Raw genomic sequence first — 16,676 nt, forward strand, 5'->3', positions numbered from 1 at the left:
ATAGAAACAGAGTGAAACAGAAAGAGAGAGACAGAAAGAAATGGAGGAGTAGATGTGGGGCTGGATGTGGAAAGCCCCTATGAATGAAAGAAGTAGAAGTACGGAGTGATTTTTTTTTTCCTGTCAAAATATTTTGATAGTTTTGTTAATATGACTGTACATGTGTTACTATGGTGACAGACGAACTAAGGGAGGAGGATATAATATTGTGAAATTGTTAAAATATTAATCAGTGAAATGATCATCATGATGCTGGTAAAGTCATGTATACTGTGTCAGCTGGTTAGTGCCTTCTAGAGCTGTTAAAAAAAGAAGCAGCAGAAAAAGGGTGGAAGTGTAAGTGGCAGTGTAAGTTGAAATTATAAGAGAGGATCTAGATAACCAGGGGAGGAACAGGAAGCTATTGAGTTCAGGGAAAAGAGTAACAAGAGCCAAGGGGAGGAGGTTGTGAAGGAGAAGCTGCAGAAACCGGGGCCACCACCATCATGCCTAAACTGTATTGGTGTCCCATGGACGTCCTTACACTGTCATCAGTGGCTGCCTTATCTATTTTCACCTCAGGCAGAAGCCGTCTGCCGGGCCCAGGGCCGATGAGAGACACCACGCCATTGCAGTCAACCGTGCTGTTCCTCTTCCCTCCAGAGTGGGGTGCCAGGGGGTGGATGCGTGATGAGCCTTGGCTGTAGCCACTGTAGCTGTTGCGGCGGTAAGGGATAAACAAGGAGCCTCGACGGTCTTCGCTCTCCTCCACTGTACTGTGCTCATCGTCTGCGAACTCATTCTCTGAGCCCATGTCCTTGGAACGGCCTTTGAAGCTGAAGATGCTGCTCCGGCTGTTGTGGCGCGACATGAAGGGAGAGCCTGGGATGCTGAGTAGCGACTGAGGAGGGAGAGACAGATGCAGAGAGGGAGAGTTGAAGGGTTATTAAAAACAGCAGGAATTAGTTGATGTGTAAACAAAAAGGGCTGACAAAGTGAATGGGGCAAGCAGGGCAGAGGGTTGACAAGAATAAACCAGAGGTCAGAAAGAAAAAGAAATGGGTATTCCCAAGCAAATGGTAAAAAATGTCAGATAAAAGCAAGGACAACATGACAAACAATATAAGGAGTAAAATTTAGATTATACAACAAACAGTTCCGACCAAGCAATCTGATTGGTCACTAGACATGTGGAACATACTAAAATCAGCATGACGGCACATCTTGCTCATCACTAAAAATATTATGCAGCAAATGCAGATTTGTGTTTGTATGTGTTGTATTTATTCAGTTTGGGAAATCCCATGATCTCTGGAAGGGTGTAGAGAGTGTACACATAGGCTCTGTGTAGACATCTGCATATACTCCACTACAGACAGCGACATACTGCGCATGTGTGTAGTGTTTCCTCCAGGCAGACTGCAGAAGGAATTATAAACAGAATAGGTGTCCGCTTGTAGTCCATGTATGTGTCCACAAGAATCCAGTAATTATAGTTTTTAAAACATTGAAGTGACATAAACTATAGGACAAATGATTGAGATTATATTCTCTTTGTTTAAGATTAGTATTCTATCATATTGTTAACTCATTATTAAAGACCTGAACACAGCTACAGCCAAATACAAGCTTTGGGGATGTTTTGAACTGGGACACACAAGTTGTCTTGTTCTTTGTGTTTAAGGTTGTTTTCATCACATAATTCATCTTCACAGTTTTGCAAAATAAAAAATATAATAAAAGTATACAAAATCTTTCAAGTTTCACTGTCATTGTTCCCTAGACTGAAGCCATCAAAAAAATAATCTTGTTGGAGATGACAGTCATCAGGGAAGACCATTTGGATGAGGCACTTGAGAGTAAGCTTGAGTAGGACAACGAAATCGGAGAGAAAGGTGTCTTGAGGTAAATCCCCATCTCTGACCAGAGCATACAAAACACTGAAAAAGACACATCCATAACACTGCTGAAGCTGCAGAAAGTGCCTCAAGGTGGCTGGAGGTCAAAAGAGGAGAGCCAGGGGCAGGACAGCAGAAGATAACTTGCCCTTCAGACACAAGCTGAGACCTAATCAACCTCACCTGGATCAGAATGGAGGGGTATGTGATGTTGAAAGACCTGAAACATCAGACAGTTCCAGGAACATCACTGAAAATGTATCCAGACGATGTTTTTGTGCATCAAACCTTCCAGTGATGACCAGGAAAGACTGGTTTTCAACCACACTGAGGCGGCGTTATGTCTGTGTTGTTTCGTTCAGTGTAAAAAAGCAAATTTCGCCTACTGATGGGTCTTCTTTGCAATGGTCTTGCAGGATCTCTTTTTAAAAAGGGTTCAAATGAGAGGCAAAAATGAGAAATCCAGACAGATTCACATGTGATGCCCATGTGACAGCATGAATGAGGCATAAAGATCTACCAGAGAAGAATGAAGTGTCTGATGGGAGCAGGAAGAACACAACACAGAGAGGCAAGACAAGAAATGCAAATCTGTGATCATCACAGTAAGCTTGCTGAAAAGTTTGGAATAGAGGAGGGTAAAGGAGGCAAATATCCTTTGTCCAATATCCACAGGGAGGCAACATTAGACAGGAGCTCAAGACCATAAAGTGCCAGTAGAAGTGGGCGGGAGAAGAGGAGCACAGCACTTAAGCTCAGTTGATATGTGTGAAGAAGAAACAGTTTTTACAGTTTGCAGTTTTGCATTGCATTTGGCAGAGTAGCACATGAGAAACCGCTGTGAAAGACCTCAGAAGAGAGCCACAGTCATTGGCAATACCCTTCAACCAAGGAGTTGTACAATTATAAACTGACATGCTCACACGAAGAGAAAGACCATCATCTCAATCCAACTTTTTGTGATCCAGCAAGAGAGCACAGGGAGAGCACACAACCTCAAGCAACTGGACTTGCTTGAGGTTCTTGAAGACATTTCACCCCTCATTCAAAAGGTTCTACACTAAAGAAGCCTTTCTTATAGCTCCTAGAGATACCATGACTTGGATGACTGAGCAACTTTGCAGAAGAGTTGGGACAGTACAAACTATTGATTGACCTACCTAGCTCAGTGTGCAGCTAAGCAATTTAGAGCTACAGCTCAAAGACATGAAGAGGATCATCCAAAATCACTGGGGTCATGCAACAACACAAGCAAGATCTATGGGAACAATCCAAAACTCCTGCTCCACCTGTGGAAGTCTTGAGTCATCTAGAGAGCACTAAAGCCATCAGCATTGTATCCAATAGATTCAGTAACCTTTTCGACAATGACAGGGCATCATTTTAGGAATATCAGGATATGTGGAGTGCTCCTCTGTCTCTTCTGAAGTTGTCACGTCACACTGATACAAGATCGTGGTTATAACTGGTTGCACCATCTCTGTCATCCTGTTTTCCCAGGTGATGAATATGATTGCAAAGTCAGCAGAACCACAATGCAGAAGGCCCATGACCAAATTTGATCTTTTATGGAGGTCCTGACAGTCACCACAGAACCCTCATGAGGCTCCCTGTTATCCTGTACCGCACTGCCTGTAAATGGATTCTGCAGGTGTTTGAGAAGCTGATAAGGGGGGCCCAGAGGAGCCTACAACCATCAAAGTCCTGTATTCTGGTGCTGATGAAAGACAAGGTTGATGTTCTGAAGGGCTTCGGCATTGCTGTGGCAAGCATAGGCAAGGTGTTTGACAGCAACATCTATTCAATCAACCTGCACTGAACTGGCTAGCTGAAATCCACACAGGAATCAATAGCAGTCTAGAACCCTTCATCCCCTCCTGGTGTTGAGTGCCATGCTAGAACACTGAAGCCAAGGAGAGCTACCAAGGAGTTGGAGCAGCATCGCACTCTAATGGCAAAGCAAGAAGCCACAGCCACTACACAAATCTCTGAATTAGAAATTTGAGGTGGCAAGAACCAGAGGACTGATGAAGTACCCAGAGTCAGTAGACTCAAAAGTGGCAAAAGCTGACATTGAGGTGAAGGTGAGTTGGGCTGAAATTAAGTTGAAGACTGGAAGAAAGTGGCAAGAAGAGAAGAGGAGGTGATCCAATGCACAGAGTAAAGGCCAGTGAGAGTGTTACCCAAGACAGAGCTGAACTTGGATCCTTCCCAACTTCCAGTATCAACAACACCAGTGGGACACATCTCCAATTCCAGGAGGAAGAGAAGGCAACAGAGGAAGGCCACCTTCAGAGAGAATCAGTCACTGCTGTCATTAGCAGCTGGGCTGTGCAGCAGTGTGGAGGGATGTGTGGGGTGTGTGGGAATGTTATTTTGTGCCTAGAACATAAGCATTGTGAAACAATCACGAAATAATGTTACATTTCTCTGATTCACCAGCGTCCTCGCTACCAGCACTTCTGCACTTCATTCAGTGTCTACCTTGCATGACCACAGCTGCACCCTTCTCTAAAACAAATTAACACAAACCCAAGGAAGCCTTTTGCTATAAACCGTACCCAGATCCAGACATTGAAGCTGGGTACACAAAATAAACAAAGCAAGGACACAACTGGGAGATTATCACTGTGTGGTCCATGAACTCCACCTAAATAGCATCCAATTTTAGATTTCAGGCTGACTGTGGAGCAGGCAGACCTCCAGCTTGTGACCGGCCACTGCAGGAAACTCGTGAAGTATGAGGGATTGGTTGGTAATTGCAGGCAACATGGTTTGAGAGTAAGGTCTGCCTGTGAAGCTGGATGCAGGCCTTTGTAGTCTGATCTCTGGCCAGAACTTACAATAGACTAATCATTGAGAGACATGAAGGAGAGCCATCAGTGATACCACTGAAGCAACAGAAAGAGCTTCAGAATGGTTATGGTTCAGGAGAGCAGAGTCATAGGGAGGACATATCAAACATGCCTTCTGGACACAATCTGAGGCCTCATGTACTTCAGTTGGTCACATGGAAAAGACTGTATGATGTTGAAAGACCTGAAACACCCAACAATCCCTGCAATATCACTAATAATATGTTCAGAAACATATTTTTAGTCAAACAGCCGTCTGCATTCACTGTAAAGTTTTACAGGTTGATTTTACCTGGTTCATAATGGATGTCTTCCTCCCTAGCCGGCTTCCTGGGAAACGAATGGTGCTTTTCTTGCTGCCGTCATCTGACTCAGACTTAACAACCTTTTCGCTGTCTCCCTTCTCTTTCTCCTGCTCTTTCTGACGCCATTTCTTCTTGCGATTGCGACGTTCTTTGGCACTCTTGGAGCTCAGCTTGGAAACCTCAGAGGAGCTGCGAGACAAGTGCCCCCCTCCTTCATCCTCTAACGCAGCCTCCGACACAGTGCCTGCAGATGTCGCCATGGCGGCAGCCTGAGAAAAACAAGAAACGTGATAATCATAATCTATGAAAAAGAAGAAGGAGAAGGTGTATATATGCAAGAGAGAGCAAGACCAACCTGCGTCTCCTCCTGCTGTTTCTTGAGCTGCTCCAGCATGGCTTTGAACTCAGCTTCTTTCTGCTCTGCCTCCTCAATAGTAGCCTGGTTCTGCTCCTCATAAGCCATGGCCACCACAGCCAAGATGAGATTCACCAGGTAGAAGGATCCAACAAAGATGACCAACACAAAGAAGATCATGTAGGTCTTCCCTGCAGCTCGCAGAGTCTATCAGATACACAAAGATAAGGCAATGAGAATTAATCTGACATTTAGGGTGACCTGACATAAAAAATACTGTTTTTAAACAGACATATTGTTCATTGATAAGATATAAATTGACTGCATCTTAGTAAATCAGTAGTTAATGATTTTTTTGCCTGTTTTCCTATTCTGTCAGAATTATGATGTAAGCTTGGGTACCAGACTCTACTTTTTAAGGTACAACCGAATTACATCAGTATTACCCAGTACCAATTCATGTTAAATCCATTGGTGCCAAATTTCAGTACCTGAGAGTGCATCTGGGTGAGAGAGTAAGTAGAGATTGAAGGAAAGAAGCATCAGCTTGCAGCTTGCTCATGTCACAGTGATCCAGGGCAATAGTGATCCGAAACATTTTTCAAAACTCGACGTACACAACATGCAAATGCAAAACTAATGACAGCAACACATCTGACCAACCGCAGGACATATCAAAAAGCTTAGGAATGCATCTGATGCATCGGACTTTAATGTGTAAGATACCTGCATCAGTTCAGACGGTCTGTATTGGTAAAAAGCTGAACATGATTCAGATACAAATCGATGCAGCACTAGCGTATCGATACATCTAATTAGAACGCGCATATGTTTCACTTTTGGCGTCAATGAAGTGCAGCTGTAACTTTGCTGCGTTTTCTCTCTTCTCCTGCCTCTGCCCGCACTGCTCTTGCTGGACGTCTACTGTCTCGCTCACACAAAACAAGCGCTCCCTCCTCCTTATCCTGCGTCTTCACTTCATTTCCTCTAAACAGACCGTTCTGAAAACAGCAACAGAAGTTACATTGTACTGCGTTGCACCAACAACCTTTCATAACACATAAGTGTGGAATAAGTTTTAGGTTTTATAAGAAAGATGAGAAACACTGCTGCAAATCATTTATGCAAAACATGTCTGACAGCAGAGAACAGAGACACAAGTCTGACCCACAGAGACGTCATGTCACTGTGAGAGCAGGTAACAGAGCATCACTGTTCCTCAAAACCACAGCACTCTTCATATGAAACAGAGCAGCAGATCATCTTACTGCAAAAATACTGATATTTTAAACAGTTTTAAAGTTTGTTCACAGATTCTTATTTAGGCTACAGGATCTCATTTACACATGAGACTCATAATAAGATGTTAACACCACTGTAATGCCCCCTTCTCTCTGTCTCTCCTGTTACTATATTTAGTTAAATTATCAGGACTTCTTTTTGCAACTAGTAGTACTCTACCAATGTACCATTAATTGAATCAAAATGTAAAGTTTCACACATTGCATTGTCTTGTATTGCATCATATCGTATTGTATCGTGACAGGGCTGAATCGTTGTCCATTTAAAAATTTCTAAGATATATCGTATCGTTGAACATGTATTGAGATACAAATCAGATTGGTCTCAGTCATTGAGATACACACTCCTAATGACAACCTGAAAGCCAAGGCCCCAACATTAGCATGCCTGTAGCTAGCGCCTAAAAAGTTTAACACTTCGTGGACAAAACAATTTTAAGTGAGACATCGACAACTTCATTGACCTTCAGGTGATTAACTGGCGAGTTGGATAAGTTGTTTTTGGGCTTTAACTGGGTGACTGGGCTTTTTATCTGTCTGGGTTGATACTGGCTTAGCATTTTATTTGTATTAGCCAACACTCAGCCACTGGCTGCACCCAAAATTCATTTACAACATGATATTTAGCACGCTACAACACCATTTGAGATTTATCAGTATGTCCGAAAACCTTAGTATGAAACCTATATTTGTGAATTGCATACTATTACAGCGTGGAAGCACTATAGTAACAACAACAACAACAACATAACTGGGAGACACACACACACGTGCATCCCCCGAACAAACAACAAACAACAGCGTTAAATGCCCAGGTCTCAGACCGGAGGTTGTAGGGACGGGTTTGGGAAAGAGAAGGAGGTAAGGAGGGACCTTATTGTGGTGTGTGTGTGTGTGTGTGTGTGTGTGTGTGTGTGTGCATGTGTGTGTGTGTGTGTGGTTAAAATGTGAACAGTGCCCAACCCAAACTATAAGTATATGTGTGCTTTCTAAGCATTGCTGATGCTTCTATATCCGGTTCATGGCTTTTTCCAGGAAAACCTCCTGACAGGAAAGGAGCCTTAGAGTGCAGGAATTCCCAGTTTTAAACACACACACACACACGCACACACACACACACACACACACACACACACACACACACACACACAGAGCGACTGGCCTATTTGCCAAATGAAGTGAATCTATTACGGCTGCGGTGGTGCAGGTCTGGAGGAGGAGGAAAGAAATGATAGTGCAGTGTCATGGTACTGCAGTGCAACATTACAAATGTCTGTGCACATGTTATATATTTTGTACATACATTTGAGTCCCGCAGAGCAACAGCAAGGAGGGTGCTAAGAGGACTAAAGAGGATGTAAGAGATATCAAGCTAGTTCAGTGGTCTCCTAAAAAAGAATACATTTGGCTGAGAATATGGCTATGAATGTTTTAAAGGTCATTTAACAAGATTGAATTTGTTTTGTATTTTGTATTTTTTTTCCAGCATAAAAAAATAACAAAATTCTAGTGTCTAGTCAGACACTCATAGCTACAGTATTTCTAACCAGCTATCCTTCATTCCCTTTAATTCAGAGGGCAAATGACCTGGGGGGGGGTGGGGGTGCTGAGAGGCACTTTTGCTGATTCATTCAGGTATTAGGATGATGATGTATATATTTTTTATGATGAAGTGAGGACAAAATCATTACTACTGCTTAGTGGGTGTTTTACTTCTCAGGGAGGGTCTAGAGAGGCTTTAATATTGGTCTCTGAAATAGGTGTAAGATTGGTCAAAGCCTTCAGGTCATGCTGTGACAAAATAAACAGTCCTGCTTTTTGTTTCCTCCGGACAGTTATGTGTGAAGTGAAGAGACAGACATATCGTGGAAAACACTGCTTTACCAGCATGTAGAGATTTTCCCAGAAGTCTTGGGTCATGAGTCGAAAGAGGGTGAGGAAAGCCCATCCAAAGCTGTCAAAGCTGGTGTAGCCATAGTTCGGGTTTCTTCCGGCTTTCATACATGTAAATCCCTCTGGACATCGTCTAATAGGAATACGAAAATCATAACTTCACAAATGTCTGAAATGTACTGTTTTAGCAACAACACAGCTGCGATTACAGATACAGACATGACTGGCAGTCCAGGATTCAACAGGACAAAACTGAGACATCTGAAAATATTAAATAAAGCATCAACATGGAGACATGCATTTAATGAGTGGAACACACTTACCCTGAGTCAGAACTATTTCCACATAGTAGAGCATCAAGCTGTCCATGTAGGAAGTAGAAATTAGCTAAGAGAAAGACAGAAGAATCACTTGCATTAGCCACTGGGCAAAAAATGTGTGTTAACTTAAATGACACTTCATTAAGCCCTTCCTCCGAAGAGCAACTGGCCAACTATACATTAGCAACCATGACTAGGCACCACAGATTTGTCAAGCTTTGCATTTCCCTTCATGAGGCTCTAAAAAGAGCGATACTCTGTGTCTCATGAGTTGGGATGATGACATCTTTTTTCTGTCAAAAACCTAAAACATACAAGCAAACATGAGAAATGCTTTAAACTTTGTCTTGATCTTCTCTAACCTAAGCTGCAAACATTAGCATGTCTGTACTACCTGCAGAAATGGTACCTCCAGACAAACTTGTGATAGATGGAACTGCATTTGCCAAACACATTGCTTATTCCATGTGGGCTGATGCAGAATTAAAGCAGACTGATAACAACGCATTTCTCTCTGGCCCCCTCTCTTAGGTCTAAGCTGGGTTAGTTTAGCTCTTGTTCTGGCTTTCTTCCTGAAGAGATTGTGGCTCAGGTGGATTGGCTAGGTAACCATCTCAAGGTCTGCTGCGCTGAATCGAATCCCTGCACTTCCTTTTACGTTGTTAATGAGTATATTTGAGTCTATTACCTACGTGTCACATTTCACTGTCCGAGCAGTGTTTGCTGGGATGTAAGCTTTAGCCTCAGTCTTTTAGCATTAATGTTATATCATGTATGCAGCCTTTATGACATATTTCAGATCACTTTACAGGTTTCTCATTTTAAAATGTGTCAGATGGAAATGTTTAAATTCAGCTGGAGATGGACTTTTCAGCTGACTAAAAGAGTTAAAGCATTCGCATTAGCTTACATTAGCTAGCTACACCTGCTACATGAAGTTTCATGTTTTCAATATTAAATCCACGGTTGTCACTGTAAACTGCATGTGTGCAGTGGGAGAATGGAAAGCTTGACAGACGTAGCAAGAGTAACAAAGGAGGGTGGGGCTTAGTGGAGGGTCAGTGAGTCAGTCTGTCTTTTAATACAAAGGGAAAATATTTACCAAGATGCACACATTTTCTGCTATGTTCCATTTATGTAATCATGTGTAATGACTTGTCCAGGTGTCAAGGTGGTCACTCACTGTCATTCATGATGTATTCATTCCAGTCGAAACTCCTGCTGCCATTTGGCGGGTACTGCTCGGTCATGTTGATTGGCCAGATTACACACTTATTCCGCAGGTTCCCCATGAAGAGCTGCAGTCCAATCAGAGCAAAGACGCTGAGACAGAAGACGGTCAGGATCATCACATCCGACAGCTTCTTCACGGACTGGATCAGAGCACCCACAATGGTCTTCAGGCCTGTCAATTAATATTCAATAAACACACACCCACACGCATACAAATGTGCACAAATGCACATACATGAAAATAGGCAAACTCACAAAAACACATACACACAAACATACAAATTCAAATGCACACACACACAAACACACACAGATAGACACAAATAAAAAGAATTGCAACTTTTGGCACTGCAAGAGTGCACAAGCTGTGCACGAACAAAGTTTAGTTAGGTAACTGACTTCTAATCCTGTATTTAACCCTTTGCTGTTCAGGCTCTTACATAAATCTAAACTTGGCATCAGAATAATTTCTCGAGCACCTACGCCCAGTGCTGCCAAGCCTCAACACCAGAAACTGACTTTCAGTGTGTCTTGTGCGTTCCTTTCAGGGATAAAACCAGCGTGCAGAGGGTGCTTGTTGTTGTTGTTGTTGTTCCTGTCATTCCTGCCCTGATGGAAGTCTGTAGTTCAGGCTGTTGTCTCTTTTCAATTAATTATTCAGATAGGTGCTTGGCATATTGTGGGTGTTTAGCACTTGACTTACAATTTATGAATAAATAGAGACTGTAATTTTTTACACCTCAACAATATGTGAAATTAATTACAAATAAAATCTGTGTTAACGGATACCGTCGCTTTATCTGATGATTTTTTCTGCACTGACGTTATGATATCTGAGGACTTTACATCATGTATAATTGTAATAGATTTATCACATAAATATATACTCAACAAAACTATGAACGCAACATTTTTGTTTTTGCCCCCATTTTTCAAGAGTTTAGGTAAAAGATCTAAGACTTCTTTACAAGGAGGGCAAAGTCATGAACCCCATGCTATGCCTCTGATTGGCTCCTTGTCTTTCTCGGTTGGGTTGGTTAGATTTAGACATGAAGAATGACCAATCAGAGGCAGATTAGAGAGTGTCATGACTTTGCCCACCTGCAAAGAGCGAAAGAGAGAAATAAACCTACATATGTGTGTGTCTGTCTGTGTGTGTGTGTGTGTGCCACAGTATTATCTTATTGCTGCATAATACGCTACTGCACAACAAGATGGAGTATAGCTGAGAACCCTATCTAGCATTGAAACAAGAATTCTCTGATATCAAACATAAATAATGTAAGCACGGTGCAATAATGGCACAGGTGTTTCGGTAAGGTGATAAAAAAATATAGCCTGTGTGTTGGTGTGGTGTCTTAATATCTCCAGTCATTTTATGCAGGTACCACTCTGCAGCTCTAAGGCAGAAGAACATGTTGTCCTGCATCTCCACATCTCCAGGGAGGAGAAACCCTGTCTCCTATCCTGTGCTAGTTTTCTCTCTGTTGACTTCTATGGTTTCTTTACATGCTCATTTGGATGGACTTTTAGCTACTATTACTTATTATGCGTAGTGACTAGTGAGTACTACCTTTTTTTAATGAAGAGAATGATCCTATAATATGAAACAGGATGTCTTCTATTTTAAACTTTTAATAATAAATTTGAAATAATTTAAGAAATGTGGCTGTGTGTTTGTGTCATTAGAAAGTCTTACAATCACGGTTCTACTATCAAGTTTTGCTGGAAATGCTTACATGCACCAGCACACTTGTCATTACATTTGTTTAGAGAATGACTGTGGCCGAAATGAGCTTTTTACCGGGTTACTGCTGGCCTGTTCTTGCATCATCATGTGTACCATTATGGGAAATGAACAGAGCATGGTGCAAATATGCATTTCACAGTATAACAAATAGAACAATCAGTTTAAATGTCACTAAAGTGCCCATTTAAGACTAAATAGTGCATATTATTAAAGATCCTCATTTTTTTTCTCATTCAGCTTCCTACTACTATATGAATGACCAGTTTTTGATTGTTAAATGCTTAATAAATACTAAAGACGGATATTGTTCTTATTTTTTGAATTCCATTGTCTCTTTAATTTTACAAGGCTTTAAAAAAGATAAAGCACTATGTTAAGAGTTTGTTGTAAAAAGCAGCCTGGAAGCTAAGTGACAGATGGTCTGTAAAACGGGTATATGTCACACTACATTGTGCATAAGGAGAATATGTCTTACTTATACTTTTAAGTCTTTCTAAAATGAAAACTTTCAGTGGGATTGGTGCACTTAAACCAGATTTATGGTGATGATCAAAATGAGATATTTTTTACAAACACTCAAAGTCAGACTATGTAGTATGTAATAACAGCACACTGATTCCACGACGATGGTGCATTTAAGTTGAACCACAGATATACAGATCACATTCAGTTTTTTAATGAAACACAAAAGACCCCAACAGACGCTGCAGCTGTATGGGATGTTTCCATCAGAAGGACACATTTTCAAATTTTTACATTAACCAGCACAACTAAATAAACAGTTCTGTTGACCTGTGCTATGTAAAGCTTAATAGTCTGGAGCATTTTCTACTGAGGAAGAACAGACAACACTACAGCTGGATTTGGCATCCATCTGGAGAAGAGATTCTCTTCACTCCTTGTGTCCATCTATGGAAACATTCCTGCTTAACTGCAGTTAATAATAATTACACTGCATCCAACAAATCAGCTGCACCACAACAGCAAACAGCGCACAGAAGAGTTCAGGAAGCAGGAAGTGAAGAGAAGAAAGAAAGGACAGGCGAGGAAGAGGTGGGGAGGGGGGGCAATGAGAGGTGGCATGCGGGTCATTTAAACGCCAAGGCTGAAGAAATTGACTCTGTGTCAGCATCACCTGTCTGTAAACCGTGATGGTGACCTTGTCTTAAGTGAAGAACCGTTCCCATCCCAGGAACCCCTTTCTCCCACTCTTGTAGTGCTGGGCGAGCCCTCAGGCTGGTTTAGCCCAGAGCACAACTGACAACTACATGCTAGAAGCTGAGCTTATTGCACTGTATTGAGAGTGGTGTGCTGAAACACAGTTACTTCATGGTGTCTGCATAATTGTTTTGCAGGCATATATGTATATATGTGTGTGTGTATACATATATATACAGACACACACATACATGCACAGAAGTTTGCTTATTTATGATATTTTATTTGTTTATTTACAACTATCTATGTTTGCCTTTTCCTTTCACTCCCAGGATGGACAAAGATCTTCCAAAATAATAACAATAATAAAAATAAATAAAAACATCCGAAGCCTGAATCAAATAACTCTTATAAGTAAAAGATAACAAAATCCAAAAGAAAAGCCCCCCAAAGCCAAACTTGTAAAAGCATGTGTCTCAAAGCTTCATGCAGCGTCAGTGTGTTGTCAAATTAGGCTTGGCAGTCTTAGGGAATCAAACAGTCTTTGGAACCAAGAAGGCAGTGTCAAAGATTGTGAGAATTTGGATCAATAAAACTGAACACAAACCAGATGTGCAATATCATCCTGAATATCATCTTCAGTATCATCATGAAAATCAACTCCCTGAACATAACAGAGAGCTGCAGGGATGACGTCTCTTTGCAGGCCAAATTGGAAGTTAGCATCACTCTGGTTCCCTCCACAAAAAAAGCCAATGCAATTTTTCCATCGAGTTTTTGATTTAGTGCAGAAGCTCTGTGGCAAACAAGCATGGGCAAAAAAAAAAAGTTTATTATACTGACACATTTTGTTCAGCATGATATTCTTCACAAATGAACACCGGTTTTGTGACTTTTAAAACATAAATGCAAATGCCTGAAGTAAAAAGCTAATATTAGACCATAAATGAACACCACAATTGTATGACTTCAAAATTAACATCACTAAATGTCTAGTGTTCAGTGTGATGACATTTAAAGTGTGTAAAGCAATATAAATATTTGAATAAATATTCTGAGTTTTTCACACCACAGGTTGGGGTCATTCCTGAGTCAGTTCACTTGTGGCAGTTGAACAAAACCAGTCATCACTTGCTCTACTAATGACAAATGCTACTGCATTTGAACTTACATTAGAGTCCTCATCAGAGTGGGTACCCAGCGGGTGACCGTAATTGTCACTATGGAAATATATTGACACCTGCAGGAGCACTTGCACTGCACCAGTTGAGAACAAAAGTGAGTGTCTGTATATGTTTTAATCATGGGTTTGGGTCACGTTGCAGGGCTTATATTCATGGTTGCGGGCGGGTATGGATTTGACTTGGAAATAATGGCAGGTAACAGATCGGTTCTGGTTCTAAGCCTTGTGGGTTGTTTTTAGTAACTATTTTCTAACATATATAATGTATTTAAAAGAAAAACTCTACATAGAAAGAAATGTAGTTTCATTTAGCCACCTATTAACAACTGCCTTCTCATTCGTTTAAAAATTTAAGAGTCGGGTATTTTCTTGTGTTAACCATGGACCTTCTTTCAGGCAAACAACAAAAAATTCATTGAACTGGAACCATAAGTGTAATGTTCATTTCTAGGTTTTCAGACTCATTCCTGCAGCACTCTATATCTAAACTCTTCTCCACTATTATCATATTGTTAGTGACATTAATTTTAGTTTAATTTTGGGTTGAAATGTACAGAAAAATACCTGTTGAAACCTGAATGTGCTGCATAAGCCCAGCTGTCAATGTTCAAACATGTGACCCCACAAGACTGACAGTAGACTGCTAAGCCTATCAAAAATGTATTGCTACCATTTTTGATTGTCATAGAAACAAAAGTAAAAGAAAATAATGTAGAGATTTTAAAACATCCTCTTTTAAAATAAATAAATAAATAAAATAATAGAAATAAAGACAGGTAATAATAAAGTAAGCTCAGCCTTAGTGTTTAAATGGGAGTCTCACCTGGAATGACAGAAATAGTTTTCAATGCTCGGAGAACCCTGAACGTTCTCAGCGCCGAGACATTCCCAAGGTCCACAAACTCTGTTATATATCTGCAACAAGGTAGGATGACACACAGAACAGAACCCCATGACACACAACACACACGATAACAACACACACACGCACGCATGTACGCGCGAGAGCACGACACCACCAGCACCACCACCACCATCGAAGACCAGGAGGGGACACCACGGTGAGAGAGAGAACGCCTGTCCGACCAGTGGGAAGAGAACGAAGGAGGAAGAGGAAGAGGAGAGGGGTGAAACAAAACCACACCTAACATCAACCCCATGACTCGCCCACCCGCCCACAAACACCTGGACTGTCTTACCTGGAATAACTGAAATTGTTTTCAAAGCCCTCAGAACCCTGAACGTACGCAGAGCTGACACATTGCCTAGGTTTACAAACTCTGTTATATACCTGCAAGGTGGATCAGATACAGTTACTCAGCAGCCATCCCAAACACAGGAGAAAAAGAATAGACTGTTACATAATATCTTAATAAGCATTATCAATGTGGTGTGATGGACTGTGTGTGGATTGAAGGTGCTGTAGGCATGTGTCTTTAGAACCTTTTTCACCTCAAATCCCACCAAAATCATTAAACACTCTAAAAAAGGCCAAATGAACAGTTTTTAGCCTCTCCAAAAATTTAAGATTAAATAACCAATTAGGATAGCTTGGGGAAAGACAGCCCGCCTACTGCCTGTCAATCACACATGCATGACTCAGTCTAGTCTTTACAAGCCTGTAAACAGCAGGCCAGACCACAAATCCATGTCCACAGTGCAGAATTAACTAAAACTGAACTAAAAACTAAAATTAGGTGTGGAAAAAAAAAATTAGTTAAAAGGAAAATTTGTCACTTTTCATGTGGATGTTCAATCCATGTTGATGGTAAATGTAGTTGATTAAATTCTTCAGTACGGAGTTCACCTGCTGCAAAAACTTCCTGCATCCAGTGACGCCATTGCATGTAAGGAAGAGCTACAGGTTATTTCAACTTGAATTTCTAGTCCTCCTTTGTGTAGCCAGAGGGTGTGCAAGATGAGTATTTTCATCACCTTTCATCACGTAACATTATGTTTTGGCCAACAAAGAACTAGCTATAGGCTAGTGTGGTGATAACAGGGCGACATGGGCATGTCAGTCACAAGCTTGCCTGCAATGCATCCTGGTACATAGAGGCACTGCTGCACGGCTCTGTGAGCAGGAAAACACCATTTTCTTGGTTTATATAGTTCATACTGAGGAATTTATTGCTTCAATTAACTACATTTACCATCAACACTGCTTGGACATCCACATGAAAAGTGCCAAATTTTCCTTATAACTGAAATAAAAATAAAAACAAGACGTTAGAAAACTAACTGGAACAATATTGTATACTTAACTAAAATACAATAAAAAAAATACAGGAAGTGTCTTTAGTTTTAGTCTCAAAACTCAGCACAACAAGCATGTGGAGGCATTGCTGCATACGTTTATTGAGACTCTACATGAATGTGAAGGCTTTCACAAAGTGTTTGTATTGTAATACCTATTCTGAACATCTTAAATCTTGACTCTGACAAA

At 41.1% G+C, this 16,676-nt stretch overlaps 1 protein-coding gene across 2 annotated transcripts in view; it reads right to left on the bottom strand.

Annotated features, from left to right (window-relative positions):
- scn8ab (sodium channel, voltage gated, type VIII, alpha subunit b) overlaps positions 1–16,676 on the bottom strand; it is a 65,526-nt gene that overhangs the window by 27,266 nt on the left and 21,584 nt on the right. The window contains exons 6-12 of one of the 2 annotated variants that reach the window (XM_084732775.1): positions 15,054–15,145; positions 10,090–10,311; positions 8,910–8,973; positions 8,578–8,719; positions 5,393–5,599; positions 5,025–5,306; positions 557–880 (exon numbers count right to left, since the gene is read on the bottom strand). In XM_084732775.1, the coding sequence (XP_084588901.1) occupies positions 557–880; positions 5,025–5,306; positions 5,393–5,599; positions 8,578–8,719; positions 8,910–8,973; positions 10,090–10,311; positions 15,054–15,145 (1,333 nt within the window). Of the gene's footprint in view, positions 1–556; positions 881–5,024; positions 5,307–5,392; positions 5,600–8,577; positions 8,720–8,909; positions 8,974–10,089; positions 10,329–15,053; positions 15,146–16,676 lie in introns of those variants that run through there. The other variant, XM_084732765.1, reaches the window with a different exon arrangement.

The sequence above is a fragment of the Lutjanus erythropterus genome, chromosome 2 (assembly GCF_056507025.1).
Source record: "Lutjanus erythropterus isolate fLutEry1 chromosome 2, fLutEry1.hap2, whole genome shotgun sequence".
In the NCBI taxonomy this organism is placed as follows: Eukaryota; Metazoa; Chordata; class Actinopteri; order Lutjaniformes; family Lutjanidae; genus Lutjanus; species Lutjanus erythropterus.